At 36.1% G+C, this 26,717-nt stretch overlaps 1 protein-coding gene across 1 annotated transcript in view; it reads right to left on the bottom strand.

Moving 5' to 3' along the window:
* Positions 1-8,190: 8,190 nt before the first annotated feature.
* The window catches only part of IGSF11 (immunoglobulin superfamily member 11), a 152,809-nt gene continuing 134,282 nt past the window's right edge, over positions 8,191-26,717 (bottom strand). Inside the window, exons 5-7 of the mRNA XM_049785916.1 lie at positions 12,817-12,939; positions 11,902-12,052; positions 8,191-10,486 (exon numbers count right to left, since the gene is read on the bottom strand). Of these exons, the coding sequence (XP_049641873.1) occupies positions 10,045-10,486; positions 11,902-12,052; positions 12,817-12,939 (716 nt within the window). The 3' untranslated portion in view covers positions 8,191-10,044. The remainder of the gene's footprint in view (positions 10,487-11,901; positions 12,053-12,816; positions 12,940-26,717) is intronic.

Below are 26,717 nucleotides of genomic sequence, written 5' to 3'. Positions count from 1 at the left end.
TGGCTTCATCTGCACATGGCTAGCCTTGCCTAGAACCTGATTTCATCCAGTGTATGGCTTCATCTGCACATGGCTAGCCTTCCCTGGAGCCTTCCCTGGAGCTGAGTTGATACACCCAGAGAGGGAGGAACCAGAGGAGCGGCCGCACACTTCATTTAACCAATGAATACAACCACAACACGTAGAAAACCCACAATACAAGTGTGACAATACAAGCGCCAGACATAGAGAATGAAGAGAGCAACTCAGATGACCAGAACATGGCCAACCATCTATAAGTCTCTTAGATAAGGAGTTTAGAGTCAAAATATGAAAGATGTTCAAAGAACTCAAATAAAGTATGAAAGAGAACACTAATAAGAATCAAGAGAATATGAAGGCAAAAATGAGAAAACTCCAAACTGAAATTTCAGGTCAAATAACAGGTCTCAAACACTCAGTAGATGAACTGAAGAAAAACATGGATGAGCTTTCCCACGGGTTAACAGCAGCTGAGGATAGAATTAGTACACTGGAAGATGAGATGAATAACAACTCCATACAGCAGAAGAGACTTAAAGCAAATGATCAAACAATGGAAAAAATTACTCAAAGAATGGGAACAAATGAAAATAGAAGTCTATGATAAACTCAACAGAAACAATTTATGAATCATTGGAGTCCCAGGGACCCAGAAAGAAAATTTCCAGGAAGAATCAACTATCAAGAACATCATTAAAGAGAAACTACCACAGCTAAAGAATACATGCGATCAAATCCTGCATGCCCAGAGTACCAACTAAAAGAGACTCCAGAAAAAACACCCTGAGACACATTGTAGTCACAATGACGAATCCCACAGTTAGACACAGAATTCTGAAAGCAGCAAGATTGAAAAGAGAATTACATTCAAGGGAACATCCTTGAGATTTACTGCAGACCTGTCACCTGAAACACTCAAGGAGAGTAAGCAGTGGTGGGACATAGTGACGAAACTCAATGAAATAAATGCTTCGCCTAGAATACTGCACCCAGCAAAACTCATTTTCAGGTTTGAAGAAACAATACATGGTTTCACAGACAAACAGCTCAGAAACTTCACAGACTCAAAACCAATCTTAAAAGAAAAACTGAAAGACCTACTTTAAGACAAGACTGACCAACAGACACACCAAACTTTGATATAAAGATGGCACTAAATCCCAGGACAATTCCTTCTCTCAATGTCAATGGACTAAATGCACCAGTTAAGAGACACAGAGTGGCTAAATGGATTAAAAAACTCAATCCAATTTTCTGCTGCCTACAAGAAACACACCTTAATAGTCAGAACAAACATACACTCAAAATAAAAGGCTGGAGGAAAATCATCCAAGCAAACAACACCCATAAAAAAGCTGGAGTGGCCATACTAATATCAGATGATGCAAACTTTATACTCAGGAAAGTTGTAAGGGATAAAGATGGACATTTTGTATTAATCAAGGGATATGGACAGCAGGAAGAAATCACTCTCCTAAAAATATATGCACCAAATAAGGGGCCAGCAAAATATTTAATACAATTGTTGACAAATCCATCCCCAGAAACCAGGATACACATTCTTCTCTAATGTACATGGGACATTCTCCAGGATAGACTACATGCTAGCACACAAAACATACCTCCATAATACCAAGAGGACATAAATTTTGCAGGCTACCTTAGCTGACCACAAGGCCCTAAAATTATATGTGAACTACAAAGGGACACAGAAGAAAAACTTTAATACCTGGAAGTTAAATAGCCTAATACTGAATAACCAGTGAGTCCGAGATGAAATCAAAGAGGAAATCAAAACCTTCCTCGAAACAAATGACAATGGAGGCACAAACTATCAGAACCTATGGGACACAGCAAAAGCGGTCGTGAGAGGAAAATTTATAGCTTTGCAAGCACACATCAGGAAAGAAGAGGCATACCTGAACAGCTTAATGATGAGCTCATAGAATTAGAAAGTGCTCAACAAAAGGAACCAAAAAAAGGGAGACATAAGAAAATAAAGCTGTGAGCAGAAATCAATGAAGTGGAAAGCCAAAAAACAATCTGAAAGATCAACGAAAGCAGAAGTTGGTTCTTAGAAAAAATAAACAAGATTGATAGACAACTGGCAAAACTAACAAAGAAAGAGAGAGAGAAACTTGATAACTCGTATTAGGAATGAAAAAGGAGAGATCACTACTGATATGGCAGAGATTCAAAGGTAATCAGAAACTACTTTGAGAAACTCTATGCCACTAAAAATGAGAACCTGGAAGAAATAGATATATTCTTGGACTCTTATAATCTTTCACAGATGAATGAAGAGGATGTAGCATATCTAAGCACTCCCATCACTATTGAGAAAATTAAGACAGTAATCAAATGTCTGCCCAAAAACAAAAGCCCAGGCCCAGATGGATTCACTAATGAATTCTTTCAAACCTTTCAAGAGGAACTACTACCAATCCTGGGAATACTCTTTCATAACATCGAAAAAAACAGGAACACTTCCAAATAGCTTTTATGAAGCCAACATCACCTTGATACCTAAACCAGGCAGAGATGTTACAAAAAAAAAAGAAAATTACAGACCATTATTGCTGATGAACACAGATGCAAAAATCCTCAACAAAATCATGGCAAATAGGATTCAATGCCTCATTAAGAAGATCATCCACTAGGATCAAGTAGGTTTCATCCCAGGAATGCAAGGCTGGTTTAACATCTGTAAATCTATCAACATAATACACAACATCAACAACAACAAGAAAAATAAAAATCACATAATCTTATCAATAGACACAGACAAAGCATTTGATAAGGTCCAACACCCATCCTTGATCAAAACTCTCAGCAAGATGGGACTGGAAGGAACCTTTCTCAATATAGTTAAGGCCATCTACCACAAGCCAGAAGCAAATATTGTCCTCAATGGAGGAAAAACTAAAAGCCTTCCCTCTAAATTCTGGCACAAGACAAGGCTGTCCTCTCTCACCACTCCTATTCAACATAGCACTGGAAGTACTTGGTATAGCGATTAGGTAAGAAAAAGATATCAAGGAAATCCAGATAGGAAAGGAAGAAGTCAAGCTCTCGCTGTTTGCAGGTTACATGATACTCTACTTAGAAAACCCTAAAGACTCTACCAAAAAGCTTCTAGAAATAATAAACTCATATAGCAATGTGGCAGGTTACAAAATTAAGACACAAAAATCAATGGCCTTTCTATACATCAATAATAATAGGGAAGAAATGGACATTAAGAAAGCAACCCCCGCCCAAAAAAAAAAAAACCCCAAAAAAAGAGAACAACCCCATTCACAATAGTGCCACACAAACTCAAATATCTTGGAATCAACTTAACTAAAAATGTGAAGGACCTATACAAAGAAAACTATAAAACTCTGCTATAAGAAACGAGAGAGGACACGTGGAAATGGAAGCACATGCCCTGCTCATGGATTGGCAGGATTAACATCATCAAAATTGCAATACTCCCCAAAGCATTGTACAGATTTAATGCGATCCCTCAAAAGATAACCATGACATTCTTCAAAGAAATGGATCAGGCACTTTTGAAATTCATTTGGAACAATAAACACCCTAAAATAGCTAAAACAATCATTGGGAAAAAGAATATAGGAGGAATTACTTTCCCCAAGTTTAAACTGTACTACAAAGCAGTAGTTCTCAAAACAGTGTGGTATTGGAATAAAGACAGGACCTCAGATCAGTGGAATAGACTTAAATACTCAGAGAATGTTCCCCAGACATACAATCACCTAATTTTTGATAAAGAAGCAAGAAATCCTAAATGGAGCAAAGAAAGCCTCTTCAACAAGTGGTATTGGCACAACTGGCTAGCCACTTGCAAAAAATTGAACTTAGACCCCCCCCCCAGTTAACATCATGTACGATGGTAAAATCCAAATGGATTAAAGACCTCGGTATCAGACCCAAAACCATAAGATATATAGAACAACACGTAGGTAAAACACTCCAGGACATTGAGACTAAAGGCATCTTCAAGGAGGAAACTGCACTCTCCAAGCAAGTGAAAGCAGAGATTAACAGATGGGAATATATTAAGCTGAGAAGCTTCTGCACCTCAAAGGAAATAGCGCCCAGGATACAAGAGCAACCCACTGAGTGGGAGAAACTATTCACCCAATACCCATCAGATAAGGGGCTAATCTCCAAAATATACAAGGCACAGACAGAAATTTACAAGAAAAAAAATATCTAATCCCATCAAAAAATGGGGAGAAGAAATGGACAGACACTTTGACAAAGAAGAAATACAAATGGCCAAAAGACACATGAAAAAATGCTCCATATCACTAATCATCAGGAAGATGCAAATCAAAACAACTATGAGGTACCACCTCACAACACAGAGATTGGCACACATCACAAAGAATGAGAACAAACAGTGTTGGCGGGGATGTGGAGAGAAAGGAACTCTTATCCACTGCTGGTGGGAATGCCGTCTAGTTCAACCTTTATGGAAAGTGATATGGAGATTCCTTCAAAAACTGGAAATCGAGCTCCCATACGATCCAGCTATACCACTCCTAGGAATATACCCTAGGAACACAAAAATACAATACAAAAATCCCTTCCTTACACCTATATTCACTGCAGCACTATTTACCATAGCAAGACTCTGGAAACCAAGATGCCCTTCAACAGACGAATGGCTAAAGAAACTGTGGTACATATACACAATGGAATATTATGCAGCTGTCAGGAGTGATGAAGTCATGAACTTTTCCTATACATGGATGTACAAGGAATCTATTATGCTGAGTGAAATAAGTCAGAGAGAGAAAGATGTAGAATGGTCTCACTCATTTATGGGTTTTAAGAAAAATAAAAGACATTCTTGCAATAATAATTTTCAGACACAAAAGAGAGGAGGGCTGGAAGTTACAGCCTACCTCATGAAGCTCACCAGTTTAGTTAGAGAAATAACTACATTGTGAACTATCCTAACAATGAAGATGTATGAGGGAAATAGAAAGCCTGTCTAGAGTACAGGTGGGGTTAGTGTGGGGAGGAGGGAGATTTGGGACATTGGAGCTGGGAATGTGGCACTGGTGATGGGTGGTGTTCTTTACATTGCTGAAACCTAAACACAATCATGTATGTAATCAAGTTGTTTAAATAAAATATATATTAAAAAAAAGGAAAAAAAGGTAAAGCAGGAGTGGTAAATTAGTAAATTTTAAATATAAAATTGTAATTTTCAGGTGTAGATTTAGAAAATTCTATGTACTTACACATAAAAACTTCAATAATAATAAATTAAGTCCTTAAACATTTAAAGTAACTATTCAACATGATCAACTGAAATTCCAGGTACACATGGGTGGTTCAATATTTGAAAATTACTCAAGTAATATACATATCAATAAACTAATGAAAATATACCACAGGAGCTTGTCAGTAGATAAAAAAATAAATTTGGGAAAATCTACCATCATGTATAATATTTTTCCTCTAATGAGTAAACTTTAAAAAGATTAAAAGTAGGACCAGAGAGACAGTACAGGGATAAGATTTTATTCCATATATTCTACTCAGCTTAATCCCTGGCACCACATATAGTTCCCTGAGACTGCCAGAAATAACTGAACACACTACCAAGAGTAGTAACTGAGCCCAGAGCCTTGAGTATTGAATGGTATAGCTCTAAAACAAATAACAAAAAAAAATCATTTAGAGACATATATAAATATATAAAACATACATGATGGTTAAGTAATTAATGCTTCCCTCCCCAAGGATGAGGACAGAGAAATAATATCACACTCATACTTTGTTTAGCACAGTACCATAAGTCTTGATTATCATAATAAGGCAATAAAAAGAAAAAACACCTCAGAAAAAGAAATAAAATTGTCCTTATTTTTAGATAACATGATTTGTATGTGGAAAATCTAAAGAAATGTATGAAATCTCAAGAAAAACAAAAAACTGGAGAGCTTAGTTCAGATTCAGAGTACTAGGTTAACACAAAAATTGAATCAAATACCTATTAACAACAGCATATGTTATATAACTATGATTTTCATTTCAGACCATGTATGCATGTGCATTTACTTTGTATAAATATACTCTCTGATGGTTTTATCGTTAAAAAATGACGCAATTCTCATAAAATATCCTCATCAACTGAGGTATGTTTACATATAAAATGTAAATATTAAATATTTGCATTTCTCCATAAAAAATAAATTCTCAGGTATAAATCCCACAAAATATATGTAGATATGATCTTCCTAAATTATAAACTCTGCTAGTGAAATAAATCAAGAAAACCTAAGTGGAAAGTCTTTGATTAGATGGCAAGATATTGGAAATGACATTTCTTCCCAACTTAATCTACAGTTCATATAATTCCTATTAAAATAGCAAAATATTTTTATAGAGACAAACCATCTTGTCAAAGTTTTCTGGAAAGACACACACATGTGTAAAGGCAAACAACTGAAAATAAATATAGTAGGAGTCAATTTTCCAGATGCTAAATCTTATTGTTGTAGGGAAGATACAAAGATCTGTAGAACAGCCCTAAGAATTCAGAAGGAGATCCACACAATAACTAATAAATGAATGTTTTCAAAGATGTAAAGCTATTCATTGGAGGAAGCAATATCAATAAATTTCAAATGACACTGGAACAATTACAAATTATATATTCATCTCAGAGAAATGAAAACATTTTCCACGTAAAAACCTGCACAAAATGTTCATAGCAGCTTTACTTGTAATAGCCCTATATTGAAAATACTTTACCTTATTCTATAAACAAATGATAACACTGCAACTTCCTTTCATGAAACACTATTCAGCAATAAAATTGGATGATTGATATGTGCGAAAACTTAGATGTGCCATAACACTGTTCTGAGTGGAAAAAGCCAATGCAGTACACAATGTGTTCATATATAAGACAAAATTATAGAGATGGATAAGCTAGCTAGGAATTTCAGACTTGAAGGAAAGTGTGGTGGCTATGGTATTGAGAATGATAGCACAAGACATGAATCTACATGATAAATTGAATGTAAATGTAACTAAAAAAATGACAAAAAAAAAAAACTGCACAAAAGTGTAAATAATTGCTAAACTCTGAATAAAGTTGATAAACTCTGTAATAGTTATGCAAGATGTTACTAAAGGGAGAAGTTAGACACAGGTTATATGGGAAACTATAATTTTTTATCATTACATATTAATATAAAATGATTGAAAATAAAATAAAACAAAGTAATGTCTAACAATTCAAAAGTACTACCATAGGGGCTGGAGCGGTGGCACAGCAGTAGAGTGTTTTGCCTTACACGTGGCTGACCTAGGACAGATTGCAGTTCAATCCCCTGGTTCCCATACAGTCCCCCAAGCCAGGAGTGATTTCTGAGTGCATAGCCAGTAGAAACCCCTGATATTACTGGGTGTGGCTCCAAAACTAAAAAACAAATAAACAAAAGAAAACAAAAAAAAAAAAACCAACCATGAAAGTACTACTATCATATCTTTCTAAGAGATCTCTAAGAGATCGCATTATTATACCTATGTCAGGCATTATGCTAGGTGATAAGGGTATAAAAAGGCAATCATGGGGCTAGAGCAATAGCATAGTGGATAAGGTATTTGCCTTGCATGTGGCCAATGAGGTCTCAATCCTTGGCATCCCATCTGGTCAGTCTTCTAGGCCTGCCAGGAGCAATTTCTGAGGACAGAGTCAGGAGTAACTTCTGAGTGCTGCTGGATATGGTCCCCCAAAACAACACAATCACCAATATTTTTTACAAATATTACTTTTATAAACAAGTAAATGCAAAGATAATGTAATATTTGAAAAGTGATAAGTATGAAAACTGGACTCAAACTTTATTTTGTGGTGGGCAGACTAAGTAGGCTAACCCTGCTTTTGCACTTAGGAATCACACCTGGTAGGCTCAGAGGACCATATATGATGCCAGGGGGAAAGAACTCAGGTTAGCCATGTACAAGGCAAATACCCTATCCACTGCACTATTTTTCTGGGCTCTTAATTCAAATTTCTAACAGTAAGGGTAAAAATTTCTCCAATATTGTGAATATTAAAATGATCACAAGTACTATAACAAAAGGGAAATGTTTGTAACAACATGAAGGGAAACACCAAATACATAAACACATTTTTATTAGCATATGATAATTAAAGACAAATTGTTTTATATGAATAAATTTTTATTGAAGTTTAGATAATTAGAAAGAATAAAGAATTGCAAGATAAATGCTCTCTAAACATCTGATAGAATCTTTTGTGTCATAATATTTTCATTTTTCTTTATAAAAAGTATAAACATTCATTTAAATTTTTACAAAGTCAAGAACCATCAAATGAAGAAAAATAAGTAATGTTAAATAAATTCAACTTTTCTGTCATTATTGGAATTGTTAGGCTCTGCGCTTAGCCCTCTTAGAAAAAGAGCATATACAGCAGCTGATGTTTTCTGAGTATTTATAAATATATACTCACGTATATATGTGAAAATCAGGAGGCTACTTATCCCTGCATGACCTTGCTTGCAGGAAAAGAGGGCAAACCGCATAGTGTGAAGAGGGAGTGAGAGAACATCAGCAAAGAAAAGATTCTCTTATCAAAACTTCAAAAATGATATCATAAATAATTTATGACACAATTCTGGCAAGAAATTGTTTGTGGTTGCTTAAGGTGTGAATTCAGGCACACAGTCACCAGTACAAGTAAGTCCAGATCTACACTGCACAAAATGGGAGTTTGTAAAACACCCGATGAAGGCCAGAGCCATCCAAGTCAGGTTAAACACAATGGAGTCTCTTTACAATGATGTAAAATGCATTTGAACAAAATTACAACCCTGAGCTGTGACAAAGGTAGGGCAGACCCTCTCATAAGCATACCTGAAAATAGCTATTTTATCTCTTTAACTGAAATAATCGTTGTGGGCAGAGGAAGGAAGAAAACAAAACAATTCCCATCCTCTGTATAACTGCCTACTACCCTCCACTTGTCATATAAAATAGTGCAGAAGGCTTCAGACACTGCCTTCCTTACAGAATATGATAGTGAGGGTGTCCTGGTGGATAGACTGTCAGTTACTTATAACTGCCATCCTGCTCCTGTGTTACACAAACACCCTCACTCTCCCATGATGGGCCACCTGTAGGGTCAGTGAACACAAATTCTGAATAGGATATAGTGAAAGGGACTGACCAGTCTTTTCTTCCTTAGCCCAATGCCTCTCATGTATTTTTTTTTAAACCCAAAGCTTTCTTTTGAAAGTATTTTCCCAGGAAATAATGAACTAAAATTGTCATGAACCAACAATAGGCCCTAGAAAAACACAGACAGGCAAGATAGGCAATTGGTCAATACAGCAATATTCCAAATATGAAATTCGTGGTTTGGAAAGAGAAATGATATCAATATGAAAGGGTTTCACGAGTTTCTTTTGCCTTTCCCCCACTTCTGAATTTTATTTGTGTAAAAATGATACAAGAACCAGCCTTGTTGGGACTAGCATTAGTGATTTATGCCATGAGCCCTCTGCACAGAGAGGGAGTTGGAGAAGCAGAACATATCATCGGGTTGCTCATTATTATTCCTAAAGACACCTATCTTTTTAAAATAATATCATTATATAAACTGGCACTTTAGTCTTTTTGGAAATAATGAAGTTAGGCGTGAATTAAAGAGCAAGCCCATCTGGACTGCAGTCTTAACTTTCAAGTATTATTCTGCTTTTATATCTTTTTTCCTTGGCTTGGCACATCTTTGTAATCCAGCTTTGTGAATAGAATGGTGGGACATGGCAGTGGCAAAACTAGTCTTCATGATGGAATACTCACTTCAGAGATCTTAGTGGCCAGGAAACCACATTGTCTCCTTTTCTGTGCTTTTTGCTTTTGTTATCAGTGATGTGTTTCTTTTCCAGTACTTGCTTACCCCAGTATCCCCCTTGTCTATGAGCATTACATATATTCCTTCTTTAACACTCTGCTCATATCCTATACCAGGGACCCAGCCCGACTCTGGGCTGGCACCATAACCGGAACAGCACCAATTCTCTCCAGGGTTGCTTGACTGACTGTGTAAGTTTGTGTGTGTAGAGGTCGAGGCTTCCTGCTGACGGAACCATTGCTCCTGGAAACAATTTGGGATGATGACCCTCTGTTGGCTGTCACTACCAGAGTCTTCTGTGACGCTGGGGCCAAATGGTTCCCATTAGCATAGATGGATGGTATAGTAGCATTGCCGGAGTGCAAAGAGAAAGACTGGTGCAAGTCACTGAAGTTATTGAATGATTCTGTGTTTCTATGAATTTTTGGATTATTGCTCCAGTATCGACTGTTGTAGGTATTGGAAGAAGTCAATGTGTTGTTCTCTGAGGAGGATACCTCGGTATGTAATGCTTTGGCTGAAGAACATTTAGGTGGAAGATCATCCTCTCTGAAAGGGAAAAAAAGTAGTTATTGTTAGGCTTGTGTCCCTCACTTTTATTTGGGGATTTCAGTGAAGGCTCTTTTAGCTCTACTCAAGGTTTATTCCTGACTCTATATACTCAGGGACTTTTCTTGCCAGCACCTGGGGGATCATATACAGTACCAGACAGACAGGTCAGCTATGTATAAGACAAGTAACTTTCCTCTCTCCAATCCCTGTTGTTAGGCTTCTGTCCAGGACTATCTTTTACATTGTTGATACTAATATGTCTATGACATACAAATTCTCAGGACAACTCAAACAGAAAGCAAAGAAGATCCTTGAACCTCTGTTCTGACAAGTTATTCCCTTTGAGACATTACACACCAAAATATTTCTCTATTTTCAGTCACAAATAGACAAGGTATTATCTCTTAAAAATAATTTCTCAATATGAATGATATAAAGTGTGTACATGTATATAAACATGTAAATATACATATATATGTATAATTTATTTGTAAATAAAGCTATAACTTTTGGAGCAATATATGTAATTTTTCACTTCAAAAATAGATAATTTTTTTTAAAACTCAAAATAGGAAAATAGTTTATATAGAAATCTCCTGAGGAATTTGCTAAAAGTACTTAGTATATCAAGCTCTGGGTAAAGGAAAATTCAAAACAAAATTTGACTTTTCTTTTGTTGCAGGGGCCCACATCCGGTGATGCTCAGGGGTTACTCCTGGCTGTGCGCCCAGAAATCTCTTCTGGCTTGAGGGAGCATATGGAATGCTGGGGATAGAACTGAAGTCTGTCCTGGGTCAGCCACGTGCAAGGCAAACATCCTACCATTGCACTATCACTTCAGCTGCCAAAATTAGACTCTTCTATTAAAAAGGAAAAAATATTATGCAAACAGAACTGAACCTCAACCCTCAAATCTCCACAATATACCTAAAGGGTCTTTTCTTTCAATTACATTCTGACAATGGTTTCTTAAGATATTAATTTTCCAAGCTTTCTTTTACTCCAAGCCACAATGCTTTGCCCTAGCAGTGTACAGAAATTTTTATGCTATTGTGATATTCCTCTGATTTTAAATTCTCCTCTGTTTTAGATTCTAATGTAAAGCATGTATTCTAAATAAGCTATTCTACAGTGGCAGTACCTAACTGTCTATGTTACATAGAGTGGTAAAAGGATAAGGGAAAATTTTTCACTTGTGTCTTTCTAGTTGAGCAGGAAGATGTTGGATCCTTCTCAGCTCTAATGATCTATTAATGAACATTGGACAGATTTATGAAAAAGTGAGTTATACAACATAACAGAAAATATAATTTTAATCTAATATCTGTGAAATTATAGTCATATGTTTAGAAAAGAAGGCTTAACTACCCAAAAATATATAGACATTGGTTATACAAATCTGATGCACACACCTTATTTCATTAGGAATTTCTTCTTCTTCCTCCTCTTTATTTTTGCTTCTCCAATAGAAGAATACTCCTAAAATTAGTGCAATGCAAAAAATGATAATAACTGCACCCGTGCCAATGGCTCCTGCAATTAGTCCAAAATTCCTGGGTTGTGCTGAAAAATATAGTTAAGTCATATTTAAAGATGAGAGATAGCATACATAAGTCACGAAACTTTATAAATGTAAATTTAAATAATATTCTTAAAATATATAAAAATTGTCTAAATATTTGTATTCATATGAAGTCCAATCTCAACTTTCTGCATTTCCAGAGGCAGGATTGATATATAGTAGATACACAATTACTTACTGGTCAAATGATCAATGAAAGCATTCACAGCAATAGGGGGCCACATCTATAGGAGAGTAGGAAAAAGAAGGTGCCTGTCTAACCTATCAAAGCCCCTCAGAATCCTTGACATTTAGTGAGATGATTTATCACCTCATTCCAGCTAGAAGACTCCATTGCTTTTTCTAATAAAATGAAAATAACCTAGAATTTTCAACCAAAGAGAAATACTTAAAATTCTACCAAAATTGCAATTCTTCCATTACCTTTATGACCCATACACACAACTATTACAAAGATGTAAGGGATTAGGGAAAAGTACAAAATGGTCTTTCAATAGGTATAGGTTATTACAATGGTCTATAATAGCACTCTATAATCAAATTTGATGAGACACTGAGGAAAATTCTATTTTTCTATAACTAAAAAAATCACAGAGGCTAAAATACACTAATAGTGTCATCAAATATTTTACATAAATTACCAAAAGTAAGAAAAAAATCACTTACAGATCTGACAACCTAAAAACAACTCTTAAGTCCTTATATTCACATCCAGAGTAAACATGAACATTTTATAAAGACTTACGGGAAATAACCTGGAGATCCAAAAGACAAGTGCTGGTTCCAATGGCATTAGAAGCCACACATTGGTACAGACCTGAAGACAGAGCACTGATGTTCCGGATGGTGACTGTTCCCTGCACCTGGTCTGTCACAAAAAAAATCAGTAAAGACTTAAGGGAAAAAACAAAGAGCAATAAAAGTCAATAGATAAAAAATATAAACTCTAAAGAGCTGCCATTAATTTTTTTTAGAGTTTTTGACTCCTCATGACATCATATGAAGAATTATTCCAAGTTAAGGGAAAACCTTACAATTTGTTCTACATGTAGTTCTAAATGTTAGTAGCCTTCCCTGAGAAAGTGTGGCTTACATCATTACTAGAGACTTTTTGATAAGTAACACTGAATTTAATTCAAAGGAAATGAAAAAAACACAAAGCTGAACACTGTTCATCTCTATAGAAATGTTCACTTAATAACTGCAGTGGAAAATACTTCCTCTGTGCTTAAGGTTATAAACTCTTACTTCGTTCCAACGACTATTATAACATTGTGTAAATCCAGATCTTATGTAAACAGTCTGCACAACACCCCAGTAAAGAAAATGGCGAGAAAGCTAGAGAAGGGGGTAAAGGTGTGGGGAGCCAGAGACTACAGTGCTACAGCACAAGTCTGGTTGCTGTGAAAGTGAGAGGGAAAAAAAAGGAAAAGTCAGATAAGGTGTGTTTTTCTCACTGTAACACAAATTTAGAGAAGTTTCCACAAGATTGTTAGAGAATTTCTGAGCAAAAACCACTTTAAGGATTAGGCTTCCATTAACTATCCACTGTGTCTAGTCACTGGTTAAGAATAGCATAGAAATCTGCCCAATCCTGGAGGGAGCAGTTGGGGTTATCAGCTGTTTCCCAGAGCTGAGGATCTGAGCAGAGCACATTCAAGGCCACCAAATACATTTTTCAAAAAAATCCAGAGGGCCACATTTTTGCAATAATCAATATTGATGACCTACTTTTACCTTGCAAATAAAAATTAAAGATAATTGTTACTATTTATATCAATACTCTGGTATTATCTCTATTTATACAATAACCATATGAAGTATTGTTAATCCCTTTGAATATGAAGAGACTGAGGCTTTCAATGGGTATTAAGATTACACAGCTATTTATACATAATTAGAATTGGGTGATGACTGTCTCACCTCTAAGCTCAAAGGCTTCACAGTCTTCCTTAAGCAGAACAAAATACATTCAGTCACCCTAAGCACTCAAAATAACTGCAAATCTAAGAGTAAATAGAAAAGTCTTCAACTAACACATGTCTGGCACAATCTGGCCAACACATAGAGCTATTTCCATCCTGAACTGGCTTACTTTTAAATAGCACTAAGGTTTAGTTAGCATTATTCTGATGGACCCCTCAAGTTCTACAAAGATTTGTAGAAGCAGAGAAGAGTGGTGAGCAAATATGTCAGAGACATCACATCCATACACTTACTCATTGAAAAAATATTTATTGTGCAACCTTTCTGCAAGTTATGTAACTTTTAAAGACAAAGCCACGCCCTATATTAATGAGGGTGATAGGCAAACAACCACGTTAAGTAGGATAGGAGTAGTAGAGTATATGGTCTGAAGTAGACATGTAAGTCTATAAAGAGGATGAGTACATTCTGAAGGGGCTCAGGACATTTACAGTACACTGTAGTATAAGGTATGCCTCTTTGTAGATGATTAGAGTGTGGCAACATATGTTTCAAAGGGATAGGAAAATATACCCCTAAAACACAGACATGTAAGAATGGCCTCAAAAGGGCCAGAGCAATAGTATGATGAATAGAGAACTTGTTTGGCAAGGTTCAATCCTGGGCAACACAAGTGGTCCCCGTTACCTCAGAGCAGAGTCAAGAGTAAGACCTGAACACAGCCGAATGTGATCCCCCAAAACAAACAAACAAACAGAATGACCTCAAACATGAGTTGAAGTGATATAGGGCAGTGGGCTGCCTTGCATACAGCATGCAATCACTGGCACCCTCGTTGGTCCTCTGAGCCCTGCCAAAAAAGACTCCTGAGCACAATTCCAGGACTATGCTCTAAGTACTGTCAACAGTGACACCACAACCACCACCACCCAAAAAAATAAAAAACAATATTGAGTGCTTGAAGCTATCTCTCAAACTTCACACAGAATATCCCCCAAACATATATGAAAATTCACTTCAATATATAGGCCAAAAAACAGATTTTTTGTTCTGTTTCTATTTTTTTAACAAAAGAATTTAAAGTGTAAATCCCATGGTAGATGGATATTTTATTTAATAATAACATAATACTAGATGAATTTAAGATATTTGGTTTATACTGTATACACTTAGTAGTACTTAGTTTGTACTGTCTTATTTTCTGTTTTTATTTTTAAACAAGCTCCAGTGCTATAAATATGAGATAAATTTTCAGTGAATTCAGATAATTGGACGATGGAAACTTCATTCACCTCTGGTGTGGTCTATTATTACATAACTCCTTCTTAGAGACCTTCTTATGTGCTTTCTAGTACCCTATATAAGTAAATAAGTGGGGCACTTACCCCACTTACTGAAAATTCTCATTTACTTTTCTTATTAAGATAAGGGACCAAGCTGTCTTATTTATTCTTATATCATTCTCAAAAATTACCCAGTATACAGAAAAGTGACTAATAAAGGAAGTTCCCTTCACTTAAGTGTCTATAAGAATTTTTCACATTTCTCATCTAATTTTTATGAGTTTATATATTTCTATAACTCAAATAATAAAAACCCCTCTGAGAAACTATGCAACCTATGCAATCTGTCCAAGATCACAAAGAACACAATGAGTAGCAGTCAATAAAATCAGGCACTTTCATATACAAAGCTGATAATTACTATATATGTCTTTAAAACCAAAATATTCTGGGGCCAGGAAGAAAGTACAATGGATAGAGCCTTGGATTGCATGAGATTGACTGGGTATTTTATCTCTGGCACCTTATTGGTCATCTGAGCACCCAAGGAATGATTCCTGAATGCTAAGTCAGGAAAAAACCCTGAGCATCTTTTGGTGTAGTCCCCAAGCAAACAAAAACATGAAAATACTAACAGAGTGTGCCTAGACATTTTCTAAACATACAATGCTTCCATGCTTAAACTAAGCCATCTTCCTCACAAACTTTAATATATATCATTGTGACATAAATCAAGAAAATAGTAATCTCTGGATAATTAACCTCACAACTCCACACTCAGTATTGCTGCTTTCTTTGTTTTACCAAGTCCTAAAATTCTAAGAATTTGATTGGCTTACATCAGACCAGAAATTTTCATGACACTTCGATATAGATATAAATAAATTAATACATTTTTAAACAACTGATCTAAGCAGCATTCTGACATGTAGAAAGAGGTAGAATTTAAGAATTCTTGTTTTAAAAAGTTATTTTTGAAATGAAAAATAACTTTTCTTCCTTTTAACTCTTAGATAAAGATACCAAGAGCAGACTACTATAAAGCTGTATTCTCAAATGATACTGACATACTATTATTGATAAAGCAAAATTGGAATTCAATTTGGAAATGAGACAAGCACAGTGATAAGAGAGCACTACAAGAACCCAAACCAAGCTCTTTACACAGTCAATGTCAAACAGAACACAGTCAGAAAGCACTTGTGTTTTCAGCCACAAGCTTAGCCATTTCCAAAATGAAAAAATACAGCTTTCTTACAAAACTGATTAGAAGAGCATTTGTGGAATTCAATAAAATATACTATATATACCTTAAAACTGCCATCACAAGAAAACCCACGCCTGCTTGGGACAGAAAGGCTAATCATTTTTTAAAACACCCTGAAACTCCCAGCACTCCAACCTACCCAATGCAAAGAACAACATGGAAACTAAGGAAGACACCAGCAGCTGGGGATATGGACAGAAATTCTAACAAATTTTCAAGTCCTCCAAAGTGCACAAACCCTATAGATAAGACCTAAAAAATCATCATTTAATGTCCTAGCAATGGAATTCAAAGAATCACTAGCCAAAGAAATTAGAAATCCATAGGCAAACAATTCAACCAAGTCAAAGAAGAACTCTATCAGAAGATGAGAGAATCCATACAAATGGGACTAAGAGAACTAAAAAACATGCTATCAAGTCATAATAGCAAAATTATACACAGAGAAACGCATGAATGAACTTGAAGACAAAATACAAGCCAACAAGAAATCAACAAAGAAATGAGAGAAAAACATTGGAAGAAAATGTAAGATATCTAAAAAAAGACAAAAGATGAATAATAGGAATACCAGAGGGGAGGAAAAGAGGAAAGGGAAAGAACTAGGAGTGAGAAAAATAATAGCTAAGAATTTTTCCACTCTCTGGAAAGAGGCACCTGTACAAATCCAAGAGGCAAAAAAGAGTATCAAACAAAATAGACCCTAACAGATCATTGCTAAGACATAGAGCCATCCAAATGGCAATAAACAAAAAAAGAGATGAATTCTACAAAGCAATAAGGGAGAAAAAAATCTCAAGTATAAAGGAAGAAACATAAGAATCCAACCAGACTTCCCATTTGAAACCATTTAGGCAAGAAGACAATGAATGACATATATAATTACTGAATGAAAGAAACTTCCAACCTAGAGTCCATAACCTGGCAAAACTCTCATTTACATGGGAGGGAGGGATAAAAACTTTCTCAGAGATAAATTACACAACCCAAACTCCCAATTGTAAAAATAAAAAAACAGACACAATATAACAGCAGAACAACCATCTTTGTTGATAATTTCCATAAATGTCAATGGACTAAACTACCCCATTATAAGATACAGAGTAGAGGCTTGTATCAGAAAACAAAGAGCAGATATAACTGCTGCCTCAAGAAACATGCCTACAAGATCAGGATAGATACAGACTTAGAATAAAAGGATGGAAATAAATTATACAAGCCACTGGAGAACAAAAAAAGCTGGGACAGTCACAATTATATCAGATCAAATTTCATTTAGCCTCAAGAAAGTGCTCAGAGACAAACATGGACACTACTTACTGATCATGGGAACATTAGACCAAGAAGTACTAACTCTGATCAACATTTATGCATGAAATCTGGAGTGAGGAAAACATGTAGGCTTTTGCTCACAAACCTGTTAACTTTTCCCATTTTTATGTGCCAATGCAAAAGGGGACAGTGTCATAGGGAGTTACTAGTGTGTATAGTAACACACACTTTCTTATTTGGGAACAAATATATAATGGTCAACTATGTCAACATATGATACATTTTTGATAAATAAAGTAAATTAAAAAATTAAGTTGCCAGCCACATCTTTTAAGGAAAAGTTTTGCAAGAATTATTAAAGAAGATTTTCAAAAGGCAAGGTAAGTATCACAATTATGTATAAATTCTACAAAAATCTGACAATAAATTTCTTCATCTCAATAATTTCACTCAATGTCAGTGGGGATGAACACACAATAAAGAGACAAAGAGTGAAAGGACGTATCATAAATTGAACAGATATCTAGCTTAATAGTCAAGATATACACAGTTTTAAAGTCAAAGGCTGAAAAGCACTCTTACAGGCAAATAATGGCCAAGAAAGCCATACATAATATCAGACAACATAGTCTTCAACTTTCAAAAGATTATTAAGGGAGAAGAATAGCTATTTCTTAACGATCAAGGAATCAATAAATTAATACACACTTCTAAACATATTTGCTTCTATTGCTGATACATTAAAATAGTTAAAAAAAACAATCAGGGGCCATATAGATCGTTGAGAAAACGGAGCACTTGCTTTTAATGCAGCCAACCAAGATTTGATCCATGGTACCCCATTTGGTCCCCAAGGATATCCAGGAGTGATCACTAAGTGTTGAGCCAGAAGTAAGCCTGGAGCATCACCAAGTGCAACCCCAAAACAAACTCTCTCATATATATGTATATAATTCTAAATAACAGCTAAATAATATGAAGGAAAGCACTGACAGTAACAGAACAGAAGCAGGAGACTTCTCTTTCACCATTGGAAAAAAGTTCAACAAAGAAACAACGGCCTTGACAGAAGAAATGGAAGACTTGACTAACAGACAAATATAGGATTCTCATCTCTCAGAAGTTGAGAACACATTCTTCTCTAGTGAACATTGGTCCTCCAAAAGAGACCACATATTGGGTCACAAAACATTTTTCCATAAAATCCATAAAAATGGAAATTAAACTACTAGTGAACAACCAATGTATCAAATAGGAAATCAGAAATGAAATACAGATTCCTGGAAACAATCGTGGATAAAAATACAAGCTATCAGATCATATACAGGAGAAAGCAAAAGTGGTGCTAAGAGGAAAGTTTATACCAATGCAAGTGTTCATTAGAAAGCCAGAATGTGTCACATAAATAATCTAAGCTATAAGCTTAAACTGTAAGCTTAAAAAGCTAGAAAAATAAAATTTAAAATGACCTGAAACAAGCAGAAAAATGAAAATAAACCTAAGATCAGAAATTAATAAAATGGAAACTACAAAAACAACTCAAAATATCAACTAAACCAAGAGTTGATTCACTGGAAGAATAAACAAGAACAACAAAATATTAGGTTCACAAAGAAAAAGAAAGAAAAAGACTCTAGAAAAGTCAATCGTACCTGAAAGGGAATATATCACAACAGATACCACAAAAAAAAAAACAAATGATCATCAGAGGTTACTTTAAATATATTTATGAAGCAAAATTGAAGAACCTAGAGAAATGATACATTTTTGCATTCTTTTTATAAGATATTAATAATTTTTATTAAGTCAAACATAAATAAACCAAGATTAATGAAAATTAATTGTAACATTGACAGGGTATTAATTTGACAAGCTTTTCACATTGGGCAAGTGAGGGCATAGCAATGCTGTAGAAAGCATAGAAACTTTAAAGTGGAATCTTTTGTTTTGTTTTGTTTGTTTGTTTGGTTTTTGGATCACACCCAGCAGTGCTCAGGAGCTACTCCTTGCTCTATGCTCAGAAATCACTCCTGGCCGGCTTGGGGGACCATATGGGTTGCTGGGATTCAAACCATCGTCCTTCTGCATGCAAGGCAAACACCCTACCCTCCATGCTATCTCTCTGGCCCCATGATGTGGAATCTTTTTATGATTGAAACCCAATTACAATCCTGGTGCTTAAATAAAAAAAAGAAAGAGGAGGGAATAAAAAGAGTAACAACAACAAAAAGAAAATATTGAAAGAATAAATTTTGAGTCCACAAAGTGAAACTGCTAGGATTCCTAGGATCTAGGCTGGCTCTTCCAGCTGTCTATAGATATATCACACAGGGCAAGCAAACTGTTATCCCCATAGAGCTTTTCTGAATGTGGTTATAAGGAACCTGAGAAGGTATGTTGACATTGTATGCAGCAAGAAGTACATGCATGTCACAATCTCCAAGCTGCTTCTTTATGTTAGATTTAAGTCCCTTACTATCTCTTCTAGATTATGGCAAATTCGCATATTATGGAACTAGGGGCCTGTACTGGTGCCTGAACTTTCTTCACTAATCATGGAAAATATTGGCCTTATGTCTGCACACTGGAATCCAAGGTGAATTTAGAGTCTGCTTGAGGAGCAGGCAAAAAAAATATTTTTCCCTCACTAACTAAATGTATACCTTGGACCAACAGTTTATCTATGATAAATTAATTTTGTTTCAGCATAAAGACCCTTCCTACTATTGCTCCACTAATTAGAATAAGCACCCCGCAAGTCATACTTATAACCTATCAATGTTATATGAACTGAAAAGATCAATTATTATCAAGGAAATCAAAACATGAATGAAAAGTCTCCCTTCCAAAGCAATTTTCCAGCCCAGACTAGTGAGTTCTTCCCAATAAAAAATTTGGAAAATTGTTAAAAAACAAGATACACTCCCAATTCTTTTCAGGCTCTTAGAAAGTTTAAGATACAGAAATCTTCCCAAACAGCTTCTATGAGGCAAACATTATTCTGATAGTGGATAGAGGAATATGTAGAAAGGGACAGGAAACAATGGGACAATGGTGGGAGGGAAGATGACATTCTGGTGGAAGATGTAATGATGGAATACCTTGTGCACACATCTTATTATTAACAATATTGTAAATCACTACCTTTAAAATTTAAAGAATAAACAAAATAATATGGCAATTCTACAAAGGCATCAACTAAGCTTCAACTTATTATACTGTTTGAGAGAAATCAAAAAGAAGAAAAAGCTGCCTAACCCATTTCAAGGGACATTATATCATATGATACTAAAACTCAACCAGAACAACAAAAGACAAAAATAATAAATATGCTGACATATGATTATAAATGCAAAAATTCTATTCTAATATGAGAATACCAAATGAAGCAATTTATCAAAATATAATCACAATCAAATAGTCTTTCCTCTAGAAGTGCTAGAATATTTTAACATTAGAAAAATTTATTAATGTAATTCACTTGTTAACATTGGGGCTGAATAATTCTTTGTTGTGGGCCATCACATACTTTATAGAAAATTTCACAGGTTCATGCCCTCTACCCATCGCCAGAGCACCATTCTATCAGTTGTGACAATCAAGAAAATCCCCAGATGTTGCTAAATGATTCTGTAATCAGTTGATAACCAATGACATAATCTAGTGAACTCTGTCTCCAGCTTTTTGTTACCACTTAATAGAATCTGGCTATGCTCAGTATATATTAAACTACTACATTTTGTTTCAAGTACCAATATTAAGTATATTTTTCAGTTATAATAGAGTTCAAAGGGACTGTATACCAAAAAAACAACACTAAGTCCACTCTACTATTCCTCTGTATAAAAATGAGGCACAATTCACAGGATCTTGCTTTTATGATCCTACCTTCATTCAAGTCTTGATTATCAATATAAAAATTATGTAAAAACATTTTAGCAATTTTCATTTAGATCACTTTAAACCTCCTAATAATCTATAATCTTGTATAATCTACTCCAATTTTTGGTATTATTTATATGTTTCTAACTGGTCTATCAGTTTTCAATTAAATTCCAAATATTTTTAGGACTCTTAAGAGAAGATGTATTTCTTTTTTTTTTTAATATAATTTTTATTTTGATCATAGTGTCTTACATATTGTTGACAATAACATTTTAGGTACATATTTACATAAAATCAGGGGGGATTCCCATCCCCAAATTGTCCTCCCTACCCCTCCGTTGTTGTCCTACCTCCCATTTCCTCTTCCCTCACCCCCAGGGCGGCTAGAATATGTGGTCCCCTCTGTATCCAACCCACTACTTAGTAGTCTTGCACCTGTTTGGTCTTGATGCCTCCCTTATCTCCCCCTCTAACTGTAGGCAGGACTAGCTAGTTCAAGTTGCGTGGTTTTGCCTGAGAAGGAGAAGATAAATAAACTGGGGTAAGAGTCTAATACTCCCAAAATGGGTGGAATCCTTCTAGAGGCTCTCATCATCGATTTGGGAGATGAAGGAGAGAAAGAAGGTGAAACACTCCACCAGTACCAAAAAAAGTGTCAATTATCCAGTGAGGACTCCAGCTATATCGATAAGCACCACAAAAAAACAGCCGAAAAACAAAGAAAAACAGACAGACAAACAAACAAACAAAAAACAACAAAAACAAGCAAACAAACCAAAAACACGCCATGGTCCTGAAATAAGAAACATGGCATAGCACATAACGAGGGAAAAGAAAAGAATAGAAAAAAATAAGTATAATTGGGGACGACGATTTCAATAATCACACCCAAACAGAGAAATCGACCAAAATAGATAGGTAAATAAAAATAATAATAACAATAATAAATGAAGGTAAAAGATATATATGTATATATATATACACACACACACATATATACATATATATAAAATACTAAGTTTTTGTGCTTTTTGTATTTTTGTTTTTTCCCCTCCTGCCCTGGCACAGTAAATATTGGGGTCATTCGAAAAGGAATTCACATGGCCTAAGAAATATGGGGTTTCTCCGTCCTTGGTGTATACTGTCATGGGATCAGCTCCAGACTTTGCTCAGGATCATTTATTCTCCTGGTGGTGTTTTTTGGCGTGTGGAAGACTTCTGTTCTGTCCAGGGTGATACACTCAGAGCTCTGTGTTTAGAGGTCTCAGTATCTGTACAGATCCTGAGGTAGGACTTATGGTGAGGTCAGTCTTTGTGGTTCTAGAGGTTCTGTTACCTCAGTGTCGTTTTAGTCCATCTTCTGTGGTTGGTGACCTTGGTCTTTGCACTGAACCTAGGATGGCACCTAGGTTAGCGTCTTTCTTTGTGCTTCCAGAAGGCCCATTCTGTTGCAGTTGTCTCTGTCAGACCTTTGGGACTGGGGGTCATGCTTATTGTGCAAGTCATAGTTCAAACCCTAAACTAGGGCTTTTTTATTGGTCCCAAGATGTATACTGTCTGATCGTGGTTCTAGTAGCCAGTCATCTGTAAGTCACGATCTTGGCTTTTGGACCTACCAAAGGGTGCCGAGTCTTCTGGTTTTGTCTTGTCGTTAGCTGGTAAGGTAGGCTAATCTGCTCTAAGGTCAAGTTGTTCACATTTTCCTCTTTGTCAGGATATCATGTTAGAGCTGGTCCTTGTTGTTGACCCCGCAGTATTAAGGCTGTTCCGGATGGAGTTTGTTTCCTGTAGCTGTTGTGAAGAGCTGTGCCGATTCTATGTCTGGGATCCAGGGTTCAAGGCTGGATGAATGGCATCTAATCATCTGAGGTCTAAGTGATTCCACATGACATATTTTCAAGGTAGGAGATACCCCTGTATTGTAAACAACTATGAGTTCCCATCTCTAGTAGATAAGAGCTCTTTTTTTTATATGTAAGGTTTCCCCATTATTTAGTGTGTCTTTGCAGGGGGAGGTGGAGCCACATTGTATTGTTGGTGTGGTTGGGGGTGGACAGAGGGGATAACAGACACAGGTCACATACCCAAAAATGATAAAAAAAATATATAATAATAATAATAATAAAAATAAAATAAAATAAAATAAATAAAAACGTATGTGCTCACAAATGTATATATAGGACCAACATTTAAAAAAATAAATAAATAAATTTAAGAGGAAAAAAAAAAAAAAGAACGAAAATGAGTTAGCGAAGTTTTTAAAGGACCAAAGTGGTGCAAAAGACTACCTTACATTTGGGGGAGAGCAGATAACGAAGTGGTGTATTACAGGTCTTATGCCTATGTTGGAAGTACAGTTTTTCCCATTGTCTTTTGGGTTTTTCTTGTGATGTGTGGGTTCCCAGGCATCTTCCTATCACACCCCCTGACCTTCTTCAGGTTGGTAAAAATTTGCGGCAGGGAGGTCTTGGAAGAGTCCTTGCATTGGGGATACTTTTGGACCTAGGTCCGGTTTCAAGAAACAGTCCATGTTAGGGGGAGTTGGTAGGGAGGGCCTCACAGCATGAGTCCGCAGGGGAGTTGGCTGTCTTTTCTTGCCCGGGACGAGGTGTGGGTTTGACTGGGTGTCCCTTCTCTTGGGTGCTGGGTACTGGTTCGTTGGGGTAGGAGGTCGATCTTGTTGCCTAATAGATTAAGGACTGAGGGTGAAGTGTTTTAATATAGAGGGAGGTGTGGATGGGATTGAGGGGTGGAGGGATAGTTCCAGAGGGGGGAAAGGGTAAGGTGTATGGAAGGGGTAGGGAGGGAGAAAAGAGAAAAATACATTAGAAAGAAAGGGAGAAGAGAAAGGATAGAAAGTAAAGAAAAGAATAGAAAAGAAAAAAATAACCAAGAAAGTGGTGAGAAGAGAGGAGAAAATAGCAAGGGAATGCTGGTTTGCTTGAATGTGTTCAGTGAATACAGCATGTAGTTTGGGTCTGTACGTCGCTGTTACTGCTTCGGTGGTCTGACTGGTCATGTGCTTGAAACCCTAAAAGAAGGTAAACCTAGGGATAAAGTGTATGTTAAAGAGTTTTCTCAGGGCCAACTCGTAGTGCAAACTGGGTATGGTATCTCGTGTGGTATCCCGAGTTGCCATCTTAGCTTGTCCGCCCTTTGTATCCAAGAATGCCTGTGGACAGAAAAGCTGAGAGGTTATTTTAAATATAGTAAGATAGAGGCATTAATACGTAGTTTTATGGGATGTTTCCATTGGAGCCAGTGGTTTGCCTTGGTATTCTTTACCTGTGTTCCTGTATACAATCTCTACATGATTATTATGGGCCATTATTGTAGAAGGTTAATTACGTACCGGTTCTCTCTATGCTGCTGTTCTGGTGTTGCTGTTTTCTTTGTGGTATAATGTGTAGTCGCGAGTTTGTGTTGTTCCTTTTTCATGTGTTTTGGGCACTGTTCCGAGGTATATGTTGACTATTACAGTGGTTGGAGTTTCTACCCTGTTAGACCCTGTTATTTGATTGTTAAGTATTAGTTGTGATTGAGATGTATGTTCTATGTGCTTCAGAATAGTGCTACCATTCTGTGTTTATCTTTTGTCTTCTGACTTACTTCGTTTAACATAACATGATCTAAGTCCATCCACGTTGCTGCAAAATCTGTGATTGTATCATTTCTGACTGCCATGTAATATTCCATTGTGTATAGATACCACATCTTAATGATCCATTCATCTGTTGTTGGACATCGCGGGTGGTTCCAAGATTTGGCTATTATACTGAGTGCTGCGATAAATAGTGGGGTGCACACGTATTTTGGAATGAATGTTCTTCCAACTTGGGGGTATATACCTAGGAGTGCAATTGCTGGGTCAAAAGGGAGCTCAATTCTGAGTTCTTTGAGTACTCTCCAGACTGTTCTCCATAGATGTTGGACTAGGGGGCATTCCCACCAGCAGTGGATGAGAGTTCCCTTCATACCGCATCCACGCCAACAAAGATTGTTCTCAGTATTTTTGATGTGAGCCATCCTCACTGGTGTAAGGTGGTATCTCATTGTTGTCTTGATTTGGATCTCTCTGATGATGAGTGAAGGTGAGCATGTTTTCATGTGTTTGTTAGCCATCCTTCTGTCATCCTCAGAGAAGTGTCTATTCATTTCTTCTCCCCATTTTTTTATGGCTTTGTTTGGTTTTGAGGGGCTCAGTTTTCTGAGTGCTTTGTAAGTTCTAGATATCAGCCCTTTATCTGATATGTCTAGTGAAAAGATTTTTTCCCATTCTGTTAACTGTCTTCTTGCATTAAGTAAGGTTTCTTTCGCCATGCAGAAGCTTTTTAGTTTGATGTAGTCCCATTTGTTTATGTTTGCTGCTAAGGTTCTTGCCATTGGTGCTCCATTCTCAAAGACCTTTTTGATATATAGGTCTTCGAGTGTTCTCCCTATTTTATTCTCAATAAACTTTATAGATTCGGGTCTGATTTCAAGGTCTTTGATCCATTTTGAGTTGACTTTTGTATAAGGAGTGAGGTATGGGTTGATTTTCACTTTCGTACATGTGGTTTTCCAGTTGTGCCAACACCATTTGTTGAATAGGCTTTCTTTGTTCCATTTCAGATTCTTGCCTCTTTTATCAAATATTAGTTGGCTGTATATCTGGGGGTTTATGTCTGGGAATTCTGTCCTGACCCACTGGTCTGAAGTCCTGTCTCTGTTCCAGTACCATGCTGTTTTGATTACTATGGCTTTATAGTATAGTTTCAAGTTAGGTAAGGAGATTCCACCCAGCTTCTTATTTTTCAGTATGTGTTTGGCTATCCTGGGTCTTTTGTGGTTCCAGATGAATTTTGTTAATGATTGTTCTAATTCTTTAAAGAATTGTGTCTGGATTTGGATAGGGATTGCATTAAATCTATATAGGAGTTTGGGTAGGATAGTCATTTTGATTATGTTAATTCTACCTATCCATGAGCATGGGATGTTCTTCCATTTCTTTAGATCGTCTTCAATTTCTTTCTG

This window comes from Suncus etruscus, chromosome 13, assembly GCF_024139225.1.
Source record: "Suncus etruscus isolate mSunEtr1 chromosome 13, mSunEtr1.pri.cur, whole genome shotgun sequence".
NCBI lineage: Eukaryota > Metazoa > Chordata > Mammalia > Eulipotyphla > Soricidae > Suncus > Suncus etruscus.
Note: the sequence above shows the minus strand (reverse complement) of the source record. Positions and strands in the feature narration are given on the sequence as shown.